At 35.6% G+C, this 16,782-nt stretch overlaps 3 protein-coding genes and 3 non-coding genes across 7 annotated transcripts; 4 read left to right on the top strand and 2 right to left on the bottom strand.

Moving 5' to 3' along the window:
* Positions 1–312: 312 nt before the first annotated feature.
* On the top strand, positions 313–6,029 carry DEX1 (defective in exine formation protein (DEX1)). The gene is made up of 13 exons (XM_007026733.3): positions 313–881; positions 976–1,086; positions 1,260–1,342; positions 1,462–1,579; positions 1,691–1,851; positions 2,227–2,726; positions 2,844–2,914; positions 3,126–3,382; positions 3,983–4,164; positions 4,539–4,822; positions 4,921–5,038; positions 5,128–5,310; positions 5,435–6,029. Exons 1-13 carry the CDS (start codon positions 745–747, stop codon positions 5,750–5,752), a joined length of 2,523 nt encoding a protein of 840 aa, XP_007026795.1. The 5' UTR covers positions 313–744; the 3' UTR covers positions 5,753–6,029.
* A 1,349-nt stretch (positions 6,030–7,378) lies between these two features.
* Positions 7,379–7,539, top strand: LOC148762326 (U1 spliceosomal RNA). Its single transcript, XR_016026578.1, has one exon. It is a non-coding gene; the product is annotated as a U1 spliceosomal RNA (small nuclear RNA).
* A 628-nt stretch (positions 7,540–8,167) lies between these two features.
* LOC148762325 (U4 spliceosomal RNA) lies at positions 8,168–8,318 on the top strand. Its single transcript, XR_016026768.1, has one exon. It is a non-coding gene; the product is annotated as a U4 spliceosomal RNA (small nuclear RNA).
* Positions 8,319–8,435: 117 nt separating this feature from the next.
* On the bottom strand, positions 8,436–11,101 carry LOC108662328 (transmembrane protein (DUF962)). 2 transcript variants are annotated; one of them, XM_018122347.2, is made up of 2 exons: positions 10,367–11,101; positions 8,436–8,946 (listed from the first exon to the last, which is right to left on the bottom strand). In XM_018122347.2, the coding sequence occupies exon 1, from the start codon at positions 10,711–10,713 to the stop codon at positions 10,375–10,377; it is 339 nt and encodes a 112-aa protein (XP_017977836.1). In that variant the 5' UTR covers positions 10,714–11,101; the 3' UTR covers positions 8,436–8,946; positions 10,367–10,374. The 2 variants fall into 2 exon arrangements, with proteins under 2 accessions (XP_017977836.1, XP_017977835.1); XM_018122346.2 differs by having other exon boundaries at positions 8,436–8,950; positions 10,367–11,100.
* LOC148762324 (small nucleolar RNA U3) lies at positions 8,646–8,862 on the top strand. The gene has a single exon (XR_016026766.1). It is a non-coding gene; the product is annotated as a small nucleolar RNA U3 (small nucleolar RNA).
* A 700-nt stretch (positions 11,102–11,801) lies between the features above and the next one.
* PHT4;2 (phosphate transporter 4;2) lies at positions 11,802–15,555 on the bottom strand. Its single transcript, XM_018120710.2, has 8 exons — positions 14,873–15,555; positions 14,142–14,368; positions 13,582–13,930; positions 13,441–13,485; positions 13,015–13,161; positions 12,605–12,742; positions 12,439–12,472; positions 11,802–12,303 (listed from the first exon to the last, which is right to left on the bottom strand). Exons 1-8 carry the CDS (start codon positions 15,308–15,310, stop codon positions 12,134–12,136), a joined length of 1,548 nt encoding a protein of 515 aa, XP_017976199.2. The 5' UTR covers positions 15,311–15,555; the 3' UTR covers positions 11,802–12,133.
* Positions 15,556–16,782: the final 1,227 nt, after the last annotated feature.

Genomic DNA, 16,782 nt, shown 5'->3' with positions numbered 1-16,782 from the left:
ATGAAACAGGTGACATGTTTTCTCACTTAACTTGTCACTTGATTTGAATTTATTTCGATTTTGGAATCTTGATCACAATCTCTCTCAATTTGGGAAAAATTATATCAATAAAAGTAAATAAATTTTGATATCATTTGCCATTTATGTTTTAACAAATTCAAAACTTATATCAAGTGTTATATTTTAAAGAGGAGAGAGATGAATTTCACATCTATTTTATATTAAAGTGATATTAGACATTTATTATATATTAAAGTGATATTAGACATTCAAAAATTCATCACTTACAAGCTGAGGTACTTTCGGACAAAATTGTGACATATATTAAGGTACATCAAATATAATTCTTTTAAAAAAAATTAACTCATTGAAAGAATTTTGCTCGGCGTCGCACTCAAAAACTGATAAAAAGAATAAAAATGAAAAATAATTAAAGATTAAAAGACGTAAAATAAAAACATTTATTTTTTATTAAAAAAATAAAAAAATTGTCGAAAAAATAAAAAAGTAGAGCTGAATTCAGTACACATCTCGTCAAAATCGTCAATGTTCCGAGCTCCTCTGTCAGCTGGAAAATTCCTTTGAGAGGGAGACAGAGATCTTCACCCATCCATCCAGGGTTTATCCACTCCTTCATTAATCATCTCATTCTCACTCTCTATCGTCTGGATTTTACTCTTCATTTCGATCACTCTTTTCCTTTATTTCTTCCTGCAAAATCTGGAGTGAAACGAAGATCACAGCATGAAATCCTTCGAGATTAGGGTTTTGTGGATTCTTTTCCTTTTGATTAGTCACTCGAGCTTCTCTCATGGCGAGGACTCCAAAAATAAATTCCGCCAACGAGGCGCCACAGACGATGAGCTTGGTTATCCCGAAATGTAAGTTCTTCTTTTGTTATTTTTGGATTGGTAAATCGAATTCAATTAGAGGAGCTATTTTTGTGAGGAAATTTTTGTGTGTATGAATGTGTAGGGATGAAGATGCCTTGTTGAACACTCGGTGCCCTAGAAATTTAGAACTTAGATGGCAAACGGAAGTCAGCTCTAGCATTTATGCAACTCCGTTAATTGCCGATATCAATAGGTGAAATTTTTTACTCTTCCTTTTAGTTCATGTTTTAATCGCATTGTGAGCTTTGACTATATTAAATTTTACTTCTTTTCATTTCGTTTTCCAGAAATTTGCCGATTTTATTAGTAAATTGATCGGTTATAATAATTGAGTTGACTCTAGTATTATGGTTGTATAATTTGTAGTGATGGGAAGCTCGATATAGTGGTTCCCTCATTTGTTCACTACCTTGAAGTTTTGGAAGGTTCTGATGGCGACAAAATGCCAGGTACCGATGCTTCGTTTTCTATGATCATGTTGAATCAAGTTTAGGAAATGAACATGTTTATTTAGTTTTGAAGTAATTTGATCGAAGTTGATGCGAATGAGTTTTCAATAATTTGTCAGGTTGGCCTGCTTTTCACCAGTCAACTGTGCATTCTAGTCCTCTCTTGTATGATATCGATAAAGATGGTGTGAGAGAAATTGCTCTGGCTACTTACAATGGCGAAGTGATTTTTTTCAGGTGATTTGTCTTAGTGTAATTGCTCATTAGCGAAAATGCTCTCAAGTTGGTAAATGAACTATTTATTATGATATTTGGCATGCTAATGTGTCCAAAGGTTATTGTTTGTAGGGTTTCAGGCTACATGATGACTGATAAATTGGAGGTACCTCGTAGAAGAGTTCGTAAAGATTGGTATGTGGGATTGCATCCTGATCCAGTGGACCGTTCTCATCCAGATGTACAGGATGATTTACTCGTCCAGGAAGCTGCTAAAATGAATGCAATGAACCGTATGTTATTCCCAAGTTTCAATTATTTTATACCCTGTTACTTCTCAATATCTTAATCTCTCACTTCATACTAGTTGCTAAGAAAGCTCCCTTGTGCTCTGCTACATAATGGTAGTATGCAGACAATAAACTGGCACAAAGTATACAGCACATTTCTTGCAGGGATTTATTGTTCTTTTTGCAGAAGTTAGTCCCTTATTCTGCTATTAAGTTGCACCATATGTTTCTAATTTATTTATGTTTCTGCTTTATTGCTTTCTTCTTTGAAAAAGGGCAATCTAAAACAACTTTAGGAGAGCGTGGTTTTATTTATATTCTGAAGCACTCTTTTCCCATGAAAGGACTCAAAGCAATACATGTTGGTTATCCTTGCAGAAACAAATGGAAGTATACTTGAATCTAACCTTACGGGTTCAAAATCAATAGAAAATCACTCTAGCAAGGTTAACTTGTCCAATGCGGAGGATGGAAAGAAAACAAATGGAAGTCAAATAGAAGATACAATCAAGCTGCCTACCATTGTTGATAATACTTCTGTAAACACTGAATCAGTCGGAAACAATGAAGCACATAATAGAGCAAGTGCTGGGCGACGGCTTCTAGAAGATAACAACTCAAAAGGTTCTCAGGAAGGTAGTTCTGATTCAAAAGATAAGGTTCAGGAAGCTACTGTGGAAAATGAACAAGGGTTAGAAGTAGATGCAGATTCATCTTTTGAGTTATTCCGTGATAGTGATGAATTGGCTGATGAGTATAGTTATGATTATGATGATTATGTTGATGAATCCATGTGGGGAGATGAGGAGTGGACTGAAGGACAACATGAGAAAATGGAGGATTATGTGAATATTGACTCACACATCTTGTCTACTCCAGTGAGTATAGATTTCAATTAGATAATGTGTTTCTTTCTAAAGGAGGAACTTCGTTGTTTGACACAAGTGAAATTTTATATAACAGTCACAAAATTTTGCTCTCTAATTTTCCATCAGGTAATAGCAGACATTGATAATGATGGGGTATCAGAAATGATTGTTGCTGTTTCCTACTTCTTTGATCATGAGTAAGTTCTCTTCCTAACATTTCAATATGACTTTGCAGTCTAGGTTCTCTCTCAAGTGCCGCTTGAAATTGATTCAAGGAATATTATAGCCTTCTCTTCTTCCCTTTTCATATTTAACGTTTACAATCTGTTTTATGTTAATTTGTATTTCGTGGAAGGAGGGGTGCTCTTTTACAATTGAGGGAGCTAAAAAACTGACATTATATGTTAGGTATTATGACAACCCAGAGCATATGAAGGAACTTGGAGGTATTGAAATTGGAAAATACGTTGCTGGTGGCATTGTCGTATTCAATCTTGATACGAAGCAGGTTAAGTGGATAAAAGATTTAGATTTAAGTACAGATACTTCCAACTTTCGCGCATATATATATTCTTCTCTGAGTGTTGTTGATTTGGATGGTGATGGAAACTTGGACATCCTTGTTGGAACTTCATTTGGCTTGTTCTATGTATTGGATCACCATGGTAATTTCTCTAGATTGCTAACCTTTTTCTTTAATCAATTTCCCCTGTATTTTTAGTTTATATTTCCTACAATATGTCTTATATGAGTTGCCCATAGTTCACAACATAGCTAATCAATATTCGCCACTTCTGTGCCTATGCAAATTGCAAGTGGTTTAGTTGCCAAATCTACTCCAATGTTGAAACTACTTAGCTCATGACTCAATTTTTTATGAAATCTCCTTTTGGATTATTCTTCTTCTACATTCAGTTTGTTGCCTGCTACATGATTTTGATTCAATTATGTGGGTTCTTATGTGAATATGTTGGTAATCCCTTATATGGTTTGTCACCCTTGCTTCCATACCACTTTCAGATTCTTCTGCATGAACTTCATCTTCTTGCAACATGATTGCACATCATCTCCTTGTGTCACAATACTCTGTTTCCTTCTTCTTTTTAAAAGTTTTTGTCTCATGCGATTGATGTTTTTCATTGGAAGCCACTTACTGTGCAAAGATCTTACATCTTTGTATTTCCCATTGAAATGGCTTTAAATTATAAACAACTTTCTTTCAATTTATTTACCAATTTTGTAACTGAATTATTCATTTCATTCAGGAAATGTCAGACAAAAATTTCCTCTTGAAATGGCGGAAATTCAAAGTGCAGTAGTTGCAGCTGATATCAATGATGATGGCAAGATTGAGCTAGTGACAACAGATACGCATGGAAATGTTGCAGCATGGACTGCACAAGGGGAAGAAATTTGGGAAGTTCATTTAAAGAGTCTGGTTCCCCAGGTGAGTTGAAGCATCCATTCTGTAGCTTTGATTTTATATGGAAGGTATGATCATTTACAGCAGGTTGCTAGTGTTTGTATATTCGTTTATAATTTTATATGATTCTGCTAGTGTCTTTTTTTTATATAATTTTATATGATTCTTACTCCAGATTATCTAATTCTGCTATTGCATGAAGGGATATGATATGCTCATTTATTGTATGCCCTGGATGCATGTTAGCCATCTGTTCAAGTATCTTTGCTCCGCTTTAAAACCACTAAATTGGACTAAATAATGCATAAAGAGACAAGTGCTGAGCTGATATACACAAGATGGATAGCTTTTCTAATTACTTTAAGATATTTTGTCTGATATATCATCTCATTCCGCAGGGTCCTGCTGTTGGTGATGTTGATGGAGATGGCCACACAGATCTTGTAATTCCCACGCTATCAGGGAATATTTATGTTCTGAGCGGAAAAGATGGTTCAGTAGTTCGTCCCTATCCATATAGAACTCATGGGAGAGTAATGAATCAAGTTCTTCTAGTTGATTTAAATAAACGAGGGGAGAAAAGCAAGGGACTGACTATTGTTACAACGTCCTTTGACGGTTATCTGTACCTGATAGATGGACCTACATCATGTGCTGATGTTGTTGATATTGGTGAAACTTCGTAAGTTTTTCATTCTTATGCCCTGGCCCTATAGTTCCATATCTTTCCAATGCTCCTTTCGTGTTTCTTTATCTTATATTTGGACCATTTCATGACAGGTATAGCATGGTGTTAGCAGACAATGTTGATGGTGGTGATGATCTAGATCTTATTGTTACAACTATGAATGGAAATGTCTTTTGCTTCTCAACCCCTGCCCCACACCATCCCCTCAAGGCACGATAGATCTGAACCAGACATGTGACTGTTTTTCTTGTGCATTTGCTTAGAATTTTAAATATTATTTAATTATAATTCATTTTCAGGCATGGAGATCAACTAGCCAAGGAAGAAACAATTTTGCATACCGTTATAACCGTGAGGGGGTTTATGTTACGCATTCATCAAGAGCTTTCCGTGATGAGGAAGGTAAAAGCTTCTGGGTGGAGATTGAGATTGTGGATAAACATAGATATCCATCTGGGTTCCAAGCACCTTACAATGTCACAGTAAGCCACCATGTTCATGCAAAAATTACAACTGCTAAAAGCAATTCAAATGTTTCTTTCTTGTCCCCTTTTATTTTCAAGTACTGCCAACTGTTTCATTCTCTGATATGCTGAAAAATGGCAGACAACATTGTTAGTTCCGGGTAACTACCAAGGTGAAAGAAGGATAAAGCAAAGCCAGATCTTTGATCGTCCCGGGAAATACCGGATAAAACTTCCGACAGTAGCCGTAAGGACTACGGGGACTGTTGTCGTGGAGATGGTCGACAGGAATGGACTCCATTTCTCTGACGACTTCTCCCTTACATTCCACATGTATTACTACAAACTCCTGAAATGGCTCCTTGTCATCCCGATGCTGGGGATGTTTGGTGTGCTCGTCATCCTTCGTCCGCAAGACGCCATGCCCTTGCCGTCATTCTCCCGAAACACTGACTTGTGACGACTGCACCAAATTGGACCGCAACACATGCTATAGTTTACATCTCTTAAGTCAAAGGCCACTGATATAGATGACATTAAGCATTAGATCAAAATGATTTTCCATTGTCTAGAAAATTTGGCCTTTCTGAAATTTGAGTTTTTTTATCAAGGAGATCGAAAATTGTAACATAGTCGAATTTGAGTTTCTGTTTTCTTTCTTCCTCATTAGATAGTTAACTTCATTTTGACACTGTGCTTGGTTCAATATGAGGAAATAGATTTTTTTTTTCCCATTATTATTTGCATGCTTATATATCCGAAATGCCAATTTTACTTAATTAGAACAAGGAATTTTATTATTTGAATTTGATTACAAGATATTTTAATTTAATTTAATCCAATCGAGTAATGTAAAATATTTCAATTACAAAATATCTATTAACATCCTTAACAAAAGTCGACACCTTTCCCAATTTGCTACTATGATTACGCATGAGCGAGTGAGCCTACAAAGAGAAACACATCTACGGGTGAGCAGATTCGAATCAAACAACTGAATCGAATCGAAATGAGTTCATTTTTTTTAATTTGGTTAGTTCGGTTATTAAAATTAATTCAGTTCGGTTTCGGTTAAGAAAATTTTTAATCGAACTTAAGTAAGGGTACTATGAAAATTTTCATAAAAAATAAATCCTAAACCTAATCTCTTTTTCTCTTTAGTTGCTCTTTAATTATATAAATATCCATCTTATTTATTATTTTTTTATTATCATTTTTAATATTTTATAATATTGATTTATTAAAAAATATAGTATAAATAAATATACACAAATAAAAAAATAAAAATTTTATCAAGTTTGGTTTTTGAAAACTGAACCGAACTAATCGAATTAGTTCGATTTGAGTTAATTTGATTATTTGTATAATTTGATTCAATTTTGATTATTTTTAAATATGAATTCAGTTAATTCGATTATTACATATCTAAAATCGAACTAATCAAAATAACAGTTTGCACACCCTTTTAACACATCCACACGAAAGTGAAGGAGGAGAGGGAGGGAGTCCGTCGAAGTCAAAATCATGCTGGGCTGTTGGTACTTCACATCCATGACCAAATTCAGTTCTGGAAAGAATGATTCATGGGGACAATAATCATCACTGAAAATTTTCCTTGTGTATCCGATAGCAATAGTAGGTGTGAATGGTGAGATGGGTTTTCATTGGTTCAAAAGCAACAATTCCAAGGCCCTTTTCATGATGAACATGAACCCAGGAACTACGCAACAGTGTATTTGGGTAACCGACAGCCTACAGATTACATTCTCAGTGAGAAGAGCTTTTGCCCAAACACCATGGCTCAGAAAGGGCTTTCTTGTCCTTAAAGATAGTTGAGCTGAAAGGTTTCAATGGGATAAGTTAAAATACGTTCCAAGGCCGCCAATTAAGCTACTCTCTGCAGAACCACAGGTCTCCTTGTCTAATTACTGCAAAGAGCTTGCAGCTCGCAGCTCGCATTTAGTTTGGAGAGTGTGGTTCCCTTTATCTATGTTTCAGTTTTACTTTGCAAAGTCCCACATCATTTAGATTACTACTCTAACAAAGCTCTGGAATATAAATAGGAGCCAAGCTGCACCTTTGAAACATACTTACCTGGACGGGGTCGATGGGCGATCAAGAAGATCCATGGCCTAGGGCAGTGACCTCCATTGCACTACGGAGGGGTGCTACTCTAAGGTCTCCCCAAGTGGGAGAGCCTACGTCATAATTTGTGGCAGCGGGGGCCTGCGTTCGCGCGGCCCCTACCCAATTCGAGTGTTAAGCTTTCGATACTGGGAGTTAGAATGCTATGCACGGCTTCAAGAAGCTTTGCTATTAAATCGGTAAGTGGGTAGGAAACAACACGAACACAGAATATGGGTTCTAAATTTGCACTAGAGTTGTCACTTGGATATAGATTTTAGGTAGAGTCATAACATTTTTATTTATTACACTAAAAACAAAAAGAAAAATTGAACCAGAGTTTAGACCATCTACTAGAATCTTTGATGAAGACATTTGGGTTTCCTCAAAAATAGTTGTCAATGACTTCTAACTCTTTTTTTGTCAAATTTTGAAGCATGTGGTATTAATTAAATAATTAATCCTAGTTATATGGTTATCTTTGAAATTTATCATCTAATTTTGTCAAATTATAAATTGTATGTTACATTATTATTAATATGAGTCGCATTTGATCTCAATCGTAAATTTTAATTATAAACTTAATGCCAAATATATAAGGTACATAATTTCGATTAAATATCTCCATTGCCATATAAGCAGAGAGAAAAATGGACCAAAATGGTTAAGTCATAATCCCACATGGAGAGGAGAATAACATGACAATCCTTGCATCCACTACAAATTCTGAGCTGAGACGGTTGGGGAAAGCATCTTTGCGCTTGGGGCAATGACGCAGCTAGTGAGGTTCTAACCGAGGCGCGTCTATTGCTGGTTGAAAACTATTTCCAAACCCCCTCTTAGGCCTGGGTTCGGCCCTGGCCTTAGAGAATTTCTGGAAGGGCTCCCTACGGGGTAAAGCCCTACAATTCTTAGTTCTAAAATGGTTCGTGTGTATTTTTAAATCCAGTAAAGGTCAGGACTGGCATTACATTTACAGATAAACTATATGCAATCGTAAAAAAGATTGCTAAATATAATTAACCAAAGATAGTTTCATTTAATGAGATTATAAATCAAAACTTTGCATTTGCCAGGAGAAATCTAATTCTATTATACATTAAATAATAATGGCTGCAAAGGGGCATCCGAAACGATGCCCGTTAACGCTAAGGTCTGATGGATTCCCACATCGAAAATTCAGATTATTAATCACTGATATTTATAAGATGAAGCAAGATTAATATAATACGACCTTACTTGAACAGGATCTGTTCTATAGGCTCGTACCTCTGTATCCTTTAGCACAAAGGAGACAGGATCTCAAGTCTGGTGGATGAACTATGGCCTTGTGATCAGAGCGTGATTAACAGCCTCTCTGGTCCATGATGACCGGTTGAAGTCGTAGAGGATCGTTCTTGGCTGGCCTTGACCAGCTGGGATGGTCACAAGGTTGTCTGACAGACTCCTCAAAACCTTTTGTCTCTTTTGATTCTGCCAAGTTTGAAGCTATTCATGAATCCAATTTTCAAAGACAGCTTTTCCTCAGACCTGGCTGCATCCAGAAACCATGCTTACCGTCCAACCTCAAAGAATGAAATAAAGCTTGTTTAATTTCTTTTTTTCTTTCTTCCCCATTAGATAGTTAACTTCATAACTTCGTTTTGACACTATGCTTGGTTCAATATGAGGAAATAGATTTTGACCCTACAAAGAGAAACACATCCACACGAAAGGGAAGGAGGAGAGGAGAGGAGAGGAGAGGGAGGGAGTACTTCGAAGTCAAATTCATGCTGAGTTGTTGGTACTTCATATCCACGACCAAATTCAGTTCTAGAAAGAATGATTGTATCATGATTCATGGATACATGCCATGTTAAAGATTAGTCCTAGAAAAAACAAAATCACAAACCAGGTTGTTCAAACCAGGCAGCACATGGGTTCCTCGCTTCAAACTAAAGACAACAATCATTTCTGACGATTTTTTCATGTCTATCTAATAGCAATAGTTGGTATGAATGGTGAAACAGCTTTTCAGTGATTCAAAAGCAACAATTCCATTCCCCTTTTCAATGTAAATGCTTGCAAAGTATTTTCAATTATGGGATTCAACCAAAAACTGAGCTCCCCTAGGATACAAATCTTATGTTCAGATTTCCTTAGCTTATACAAAGGCAGTCCTCAAGATTATCGACAGCGTAAAAGTCAGGTTGATCATCATGAACATGAACCAAGGAGCAAAGTACCGACAGTGTCATTGGGTAACATACAGCCTAGAGACTATATTCTCAGTGAGAAGAATGTCAACAAGGTTGTGTGCCTAAGAAAATGTCAGAAAAGCTTTTGCCCAAACACCATGGCTGAGAAATGGCTTTCTTAAAGATAAGTTGAGCTGATAAGTTAATCATCATGGCAGCAATCAAAATAAGTCTGAGCAGTTTGTGAAGTGAATACGTAGTAGTGTTTCGAAAAAGGGTAAGATGATATTCAATTTTCCCTATTCTGGGATGAACACTGCTGAACCATGTATGTGTCCACCTTCTTCCTGTCCTTCATTGAATTATTGACAGCATCATTCCTCAAATTTAACAATCTAAAGGTTACTTCTATTAAGTTTTTACCTACCTAAAGCAGAACCAAACCCAAAATCCAGGCCTTGCACAAGCAAGTGATCTGAACAAATTGATTCTTCATGTTACATATAAACATCAACAGCATAAATACCATTCTGATTTCTGGTAAATTTAACCAAAAATATCTAACCTATCATTCAGAAAGACCACAATCATCCAGCTGAGTCAAATTATTGTTGAATTCTACTCAATTATTCATCATAAATTTAAGAAAAAAGTTATCTAAACATAATCAGAAGCAAGATATAATCAACATGAGTTCAACTAGAGCTGACAGCATCCTGAAAAAAACAGATACAAGTAATTGTTATCATGAATAAAACAGGAAAAAGCCTTACATAGAGCCTTAGAAGCCCTGTAAGATAGGTCTCTTTCCAAGCCTCTTGATCTCTCTATCCATTTTCCCAGTAAGCATCAATCCAAACATCCTGAAATCACATAAAAGGGACCAAAACGGATGCCCAAAAGTGGCAGGAACATTCCCTTCCACAAAGAAATGGCTGTACCAGGCAAGTCCATAACCAAATATCGGCACAAAGACCAAGAACCACCAATTAAACAACACAGAATAAATCAATAATAGAATACTCGAGAGTGTGCCTGCAAAGTGCCAGCGCCTAGTAGATGGTTTCGAGTGCTGATTCACATAAAAGGCCCAAAAATCCTCCAAGCTCCTGAAATTCATCTCTTTTAAGAACAAACAAAGAGAACCCAATAGAGATATTTGATCACTTTGCGAGAAATTAAGCCAAAAAGCTTCAATCTTGGGTTGGTTTGACTGGTGGGTTTTGGTTAAAAATCACATAAAATAGGACAAAATTAAGAAGTGGTTGGTAAAACCGGGTTTGACTGGTGTTGTTAAAGAAAGTAAAATTATAAAAGATGGAGATTGTTTTAGATTATGGGATGCTGTCACTCCCTGTCTGAAAGGCTGGAACTATGCTGGATTGATGTAATTAAGGCTGAAAATCCAAGGAAGGAGAGCAGAAAGGTGAGTAGTGCAAGAGAGTTGAAAAGGGTGAATAGTTGTTGTCTCTAGGGTGAAGGAATCAAAGTTGGTTCTGAGTCTCATATGCAACAGTTATGTGGGCTTTGTCAGCTGAGATGTGTGATGGAGAAAATTTGGACTTACGTCCTCCAAATAAACACTAAATATTATGGTGAGAAATTAAATATATCGTATCATATTAAAAAAAGAATATGGAGACAAATTTGTATTACTCCTTTCCTATTATTGACATATATATTTCAAGCCAAAAGAGAAAGATATTTACCTATAATTAATCTATTCAAGGAGATAATTTAAGTGATCATTTTGGACTTCATATTTGAGTTTTTATCTAATTATTTTTGTACAAATACAAGTTCCACCTAAAACTTTGTCCCATGGAAATTGTTAGATACTTTATGGCACTTTGATTACAGGACATCCAAAGTCAACCAATTTCTTAGTAGCTTTTTTTGTATCAGTACAGTTTCATGATTATTTAGGCAAATAATTTATATGTTGCTAGTATTTGCCAAATATTGATGGATGATAATAGCAATAATAGAACATTAGCTGGTTGAATTTTCTACATTGGCAGGTTACCCTTAAATTCAACAATGGCAGCATCATGGATTCATGGCATTATCTCTAACAAAAGTTGCAGGGTTGACTCGCAACAGTGGTCTGCGGTCCTCTCTTGTTTTTCATTTTGGTGAAATTTCATGATTCTGTCTTTCTGATCATATTCCATTGCCAAGTGCGAGGAAGAAAATAGAAGAACAGAGTTCAGAAAATAACTTCTTTCAAAATTGATATATCAAGCTTGGATATGGTAATTTAATGTTCTGCAGTGATATCTGATCAATATATCAGGTAGGGAAAGAGAAAAATGTACAATGAGAAGAAGAGAACGAAGCACTTCTGCCAGATGCAAAACAAAGAATGAACTGTACGGTTACTAAAAAATTCACTTGTTATACCATTCATGAATCATGCCTAAAAGTGATTAACCCCCAAAATTTTTGAATGCTTGATTAAACTTCTGTTGATTTCCTGTCACATCCCCAGTATGGGCCTTGTTGTTAGATGCTGCTTTATCGATTTATGTTCTTCGAGATTAGAAAACTCGTTCCCCAGTAGCAAACAGATTCCAGAAAATGGTTGTAATGAAATAGAGACCAGCTGTGACACTGAGGAATGCCTGGAAAGATCCTAACCACTGTACAAAGTAACCGGTTCCAATGGTGCTGATTATGGCAGCCAGTGTCCCTGCTGAATTTGCTATGCCTGTTCCCATTAAGAATGGCCTTACTGTGTTAGTGATGGCAATATGGAAACTCAAGTTAAGGAAAACTGCAAAAGCTCCAGTAAATATGAACTAAAATCATCTGCTAGTTGTTAGATAGAATGGCTTTAACGTACCGTGGACAAATCCTGCATACTGAGGTGCAATGTCCTGATCAGATAATCCAAGGAAGCAGCATTTTAGTTTAATGGTAAATTCTTTTATTTCTGATAAAATATTGTTGAGTAGTCAGAAAAGTTAAGGGCAGTTATGATCTTAGGGTGACAAACAAATGAAGCTTACTTGCATATTGAGAAGAAAACCAGCTTGGCTGAAAGAACTGAAGCTCAGCGCTACTGTGATAAATAAAGCTGCAACTGCAGGTGACTTTGCGAAATTTAGGCAGAGCAGTGACACCCCAGGGCCAATGAAGCCTATAGACTATTACATTTACAAATATACATCAGCAGTTGCCATCTTTTTCAGCAAAATAAAGAAATCAATGAAAATTAGGAGTGAACTTCCAATTTCAAAAGGTCTTTTTACCATGGTTTTTTCTTCTATGATGCGTGTTCTTATTATCATCTGCTCTGGCTAATATTTAGCCATCAAAACCAAATTTTTTTAAAGAATTCATTTTAGAGTCCTGAGAGTGCAATGTGTCCTATGTGATCTTGTTATTGTAAGATGTTAAATAGCTTTGAAAGATTTACCTGCATGATCTTTCGGACTAATGTTATGGAGTAGCCTTCCTTAATTAGGGAATCTGATACTGCACCTGCAATGTAACCTGAAACTGCCATTGTCCCCCATGGAACAGCACTAAACCAAGCTGCTTGTTTCAAGTTCACATTGAACACCTGCATTCATCCAGTAGCGAAAGTTTTTTACACTAAGAAAATGAAAGTACTCATCATGCTACACACCAGCAAGAGTCAGAATACAGGTCTCTGGATGCTTGAACAATGCAGGTAAACTTAGGAAAAGCTTATGTGCATGTATCCGTACTCATTAAGTAGTACCCTACAAAGTTATAAGCTGCTGAGAATGCCAGCAACTCTTTCGAAAGGCTTCAAATTGTTTTAGGCTTAAAGCATTTGGTAAATGAAGAAATAATTGATGAGAGATAAGCTACTTACTGTCCTGAAATAAACAGGCATCCATGAGAGGAGAACAAAGTATCCCTGAAATAAAATGAATGTCTCAGGAGTTACTACTACATATTCATAAAAGAATTAATGAAGCCACTAAGAAGTTTTAGATATGATGAAAAAACTCACCCAATTATTAGTTACATTAGCAAATATGATTGCCCATGTCGGTAACTTTGATAAGATGAGGCGTATAGGTGGACTCTCACCAGTACTTACTGGAGGATGAGTTTTCCCAGTCTGGATTAGTCGCAGCTCAGATTTGCTGACAAATGGACTTTCTCTCGGATCACTTGTAACTTTGTACACCCATGATGACAACCATAGCAGTCCCAGAGACGAAAAGAGAATGAAAGGACCAGAAATTCCAATGGATGACAACAAGATTGGAGTCAGAAGTAAGCCCACTACATTTCCAAGATGAAATCCTGCCATGGATACACCAACTGCACTTGCTCTTTCATCCCCTGGAAACCACCTAAAGAGTGAAAAAAAAGAACAGCTTTCATCAGCCAGGGAGAAAGGCCAAACATCATATTCTTTAAACTATAAAACTGATCATGAACTAGTTCATGACCTAATCCTATCTTGAATACCTTGAGTTCATTCTTCAACCATGATGAAAGCCAAATGTTAATCAAAACATTGCTACAAAATACATAACTCAATGAGAACTGAGGTGGCATTACCTTGATAAGAGGGTGCTCATGGAGGGCAGGGCAACACCTTCAGCCAGACCAAAGAAAGCCCGGATAGCCAAGAGAGCAATGGTTGAGTGGTTGGCAGCCCATGGAGTGAGAAGGGTAGCCAAAGACCACAAAGCCACACCCCATGCCAGCACTTTTTTGCCTCCATATTTGTCCACCAAGGCTCCTCCAATCGCAGAGGAGAATATGTACCCCCAGAGAAAAGATGACTTCAACCAATTAAAGCAAACTCATCAGCATAACCAATAACCAATAACCAATGATGAACAAGAATATGCTAATAAGAAAAGGACATTGGACATAAGCAAACTACTTGCTGGGCTACCAAACTAGTATATTACTCTTTGGGGTTCGGTTCAAACCACTTAGTCCACCGCTAAAATGAAGTGGGCCTTGCCTTTTAAGGTAGACAAGACCCACTCTCCTCGTCCAAACAACCACAGAACAGTACAGACCATGGACTCTGCCGCTTTGAAAGTTTGTTTACGTTTACTAATATGTATATATATAAGGGTTTATATGTATTGCTTAATTTTCTGTTTTCACGTTGCTGGCTGAACCCACCACCTCAAGCTTTGCCAACCACCCCTCAAATCACCTACCCCATTTTTTCTTTCCCCTCATTTTTCTATGAAACTGATTAACAATGGAGGAAAACTGTTTATCTTCAAGAGAATGGTAAAAGGAAAGAGAGATGATTTCGGGATTGTTACCTGAACAACGCCAAGGAAAGAATTTGACCAATTAAGCTTATCAGCAAGAGGAACGATGGCGACTGACATTACGACTCTATCAGCATTACACAAACACATGACGCAGGCCATCAAAGCCACCACCTTGAACCTCTCCGGCACCCTCACGGACGACGCTGTTTCCCCGATCAACACCCTTCTTTCTATCCCCTCCGCCGTACACCTCACCACCACCCCTCCACCTCCTCCTCCTTTCTCCTTCTTCTTCAAAGCATGATCTCTCCCTCTCGATGACAAGCTCAAGCTCTCCCATTTGACCTGCTTTCCAAGGACTCTACCTCGTAACCCGAGCTGGGTCGTCCTCGATTCGATCAAACTCGATTGGTATCTGCTCAAGAAGCAAGAAGGCTTGGTGGAAGAAGAAGAAGAAGAATGAAGTAGCAATGATCCAGCAGCCATTGTAGGCTCAGAAACAGAAGCAAGCTTGAGATGATCAGTGTGCAAATACCCTTAAAATAGAGATCATTAATGTAAAAAAAAATTGCTAAATGGAACTCTTTAAATGAAATTATATAATAATATTAAACATTAAAAAAACAGGAAAATTGCTCGAAATTCGCCTTCCATGCATTAAAACAACAAACAGGAAAAGAAAATAAGGTTTAATTTAACTTTAAATGGTTTGGATACGGGGGTTGTTGAGGAACAGGGGAGGCAAACAACTAAAGAATCGGTCTACTACTAGTTATAACGTAACTCAAATAAGGGTATTTTCGTCACTAAAAGATTTCATGTTTCCGTGTGTTGTCCATGACCGAAAGACTCCTACTTGGCAACACGTGGTAGTCTCCCGGTTTTGCTTACCTACCTCGATTTGTCCAACAACCCTCGGTTTTACCGGGTTACTAGGATTCGCCGTTCTTCTTAGCGTTTGATACGGGAGAATTGAAAGTATATTTTTTATAACTTATTTAATTAAATTATATTATAATATTTATTTTATAATAATTTATTATAATATAAAATAACAATATAATCATATTACAGTTAAAAGATATAATGTAATTATAGTATAAAATCAATGCAATTATATTACATTACACTCTGTAATGTTATTAAATATATTTTTACCATTTAACTTTTTTACTTTGTTAAAATATTTTATAATATTATAATTAAAATAAAAAATATTAAAATAAAATATATAATATAAAAATTAAAAATTAAAATATAATATAATATAAGGAATTAAAATTTATATAATATAGGTAAAAGAAATTAAAATAAAATATATAATATAAAAGATTGTATTAAAAATAAAAATAAAAAATATTATGATAATAATAAATAAATAAAAATATATGATATTAAAAATATATTTAAGAGATTATATTATATAAAAATTAACAATAAAAATACAAGTATATTAAATTTATAATTTAATAATTATGAGTAATTTTGAAAATTAATATTACATTCTCAGCAAAGTACTTGTAAATTAAAAGCTGTAATATTATCTTTTTTTTATTTTAATTATTATTTTATTTGTATATCAAACACTGTAATGTTATTTTCTTTGCAATCACATTACCTATAATCACATTGCAGTGTAAAGTACCAAACGTCACCTTAAATTTATCTTTTCTTTTCTAAGTTCTCAATTTTTATTTTTTAAACTCTTTATCTTATTTGTTAAGATTCAAACAATTTTGTATATGACACAAATATGAGTTAAATAAATTTAAGTTTTTGATCATTATATTTACTATTTTAATACACAATTTATACACAAAAATTCAAATCTCAAACTTATTAAATTGGTTTAACTTGTTTAAAAATATATTTAATTAATGATATTTATCATAAATCTCTATAACTAATAATCCGTTTATTACTTGTTTGATTAATGGTATAAGCATGTTTACTTGACA

This window comes from Theobroma cacao, chromosome 5, assembly GCF_053813885.1.
Source record: "Theobroma cacao isolate CCN51 chromosome 5, ASM5381388v1, whole genome shotgun sequence".
In the NCBI taxonomy this organism is placed as follows: Eukaryota; Viridiplantae; Streptophyta; class Magnoliopsida; order Malvales; family Malvaceae; genus Theobroma; species Theobroma cacao.
Note: the sequence above shows the minus strand (reverse complement) of the source record. Positions and strands in the feature narration are given on the sequence as shown.

Bases quoted from the DNA above. Each gene is read 5' to 3' on its own strand.
- LOC108662328 (XM_018122347.2), bottom strand. From the start codon at position 10,713: ATGAATTTCAGGAGCTTGGAGGATTTTTGGGCCTTTTATGTGAATCAG.
- DEX1 (XM_007026733.3), top strand. From the start codon at position 745: ATGAAATCCTTCGAGATTAGGGTTTTGTGGATTCTTTTCCTTTTGATT. The intron at 5,039-5,127 runs GCACGATAGATC...ATTCATTTTCAG, and splicing joins CCCCACACCATCCCCTCAAG to GCATGGAGATCAACTAGCCA. The intron at 5,311-5,434 runs GTAAGCCACCAT...GAAAAATGGCAG, and splicing joins AAGCACCTTACAATGTCACA to ACAACATTGTTAGTTCCGGG.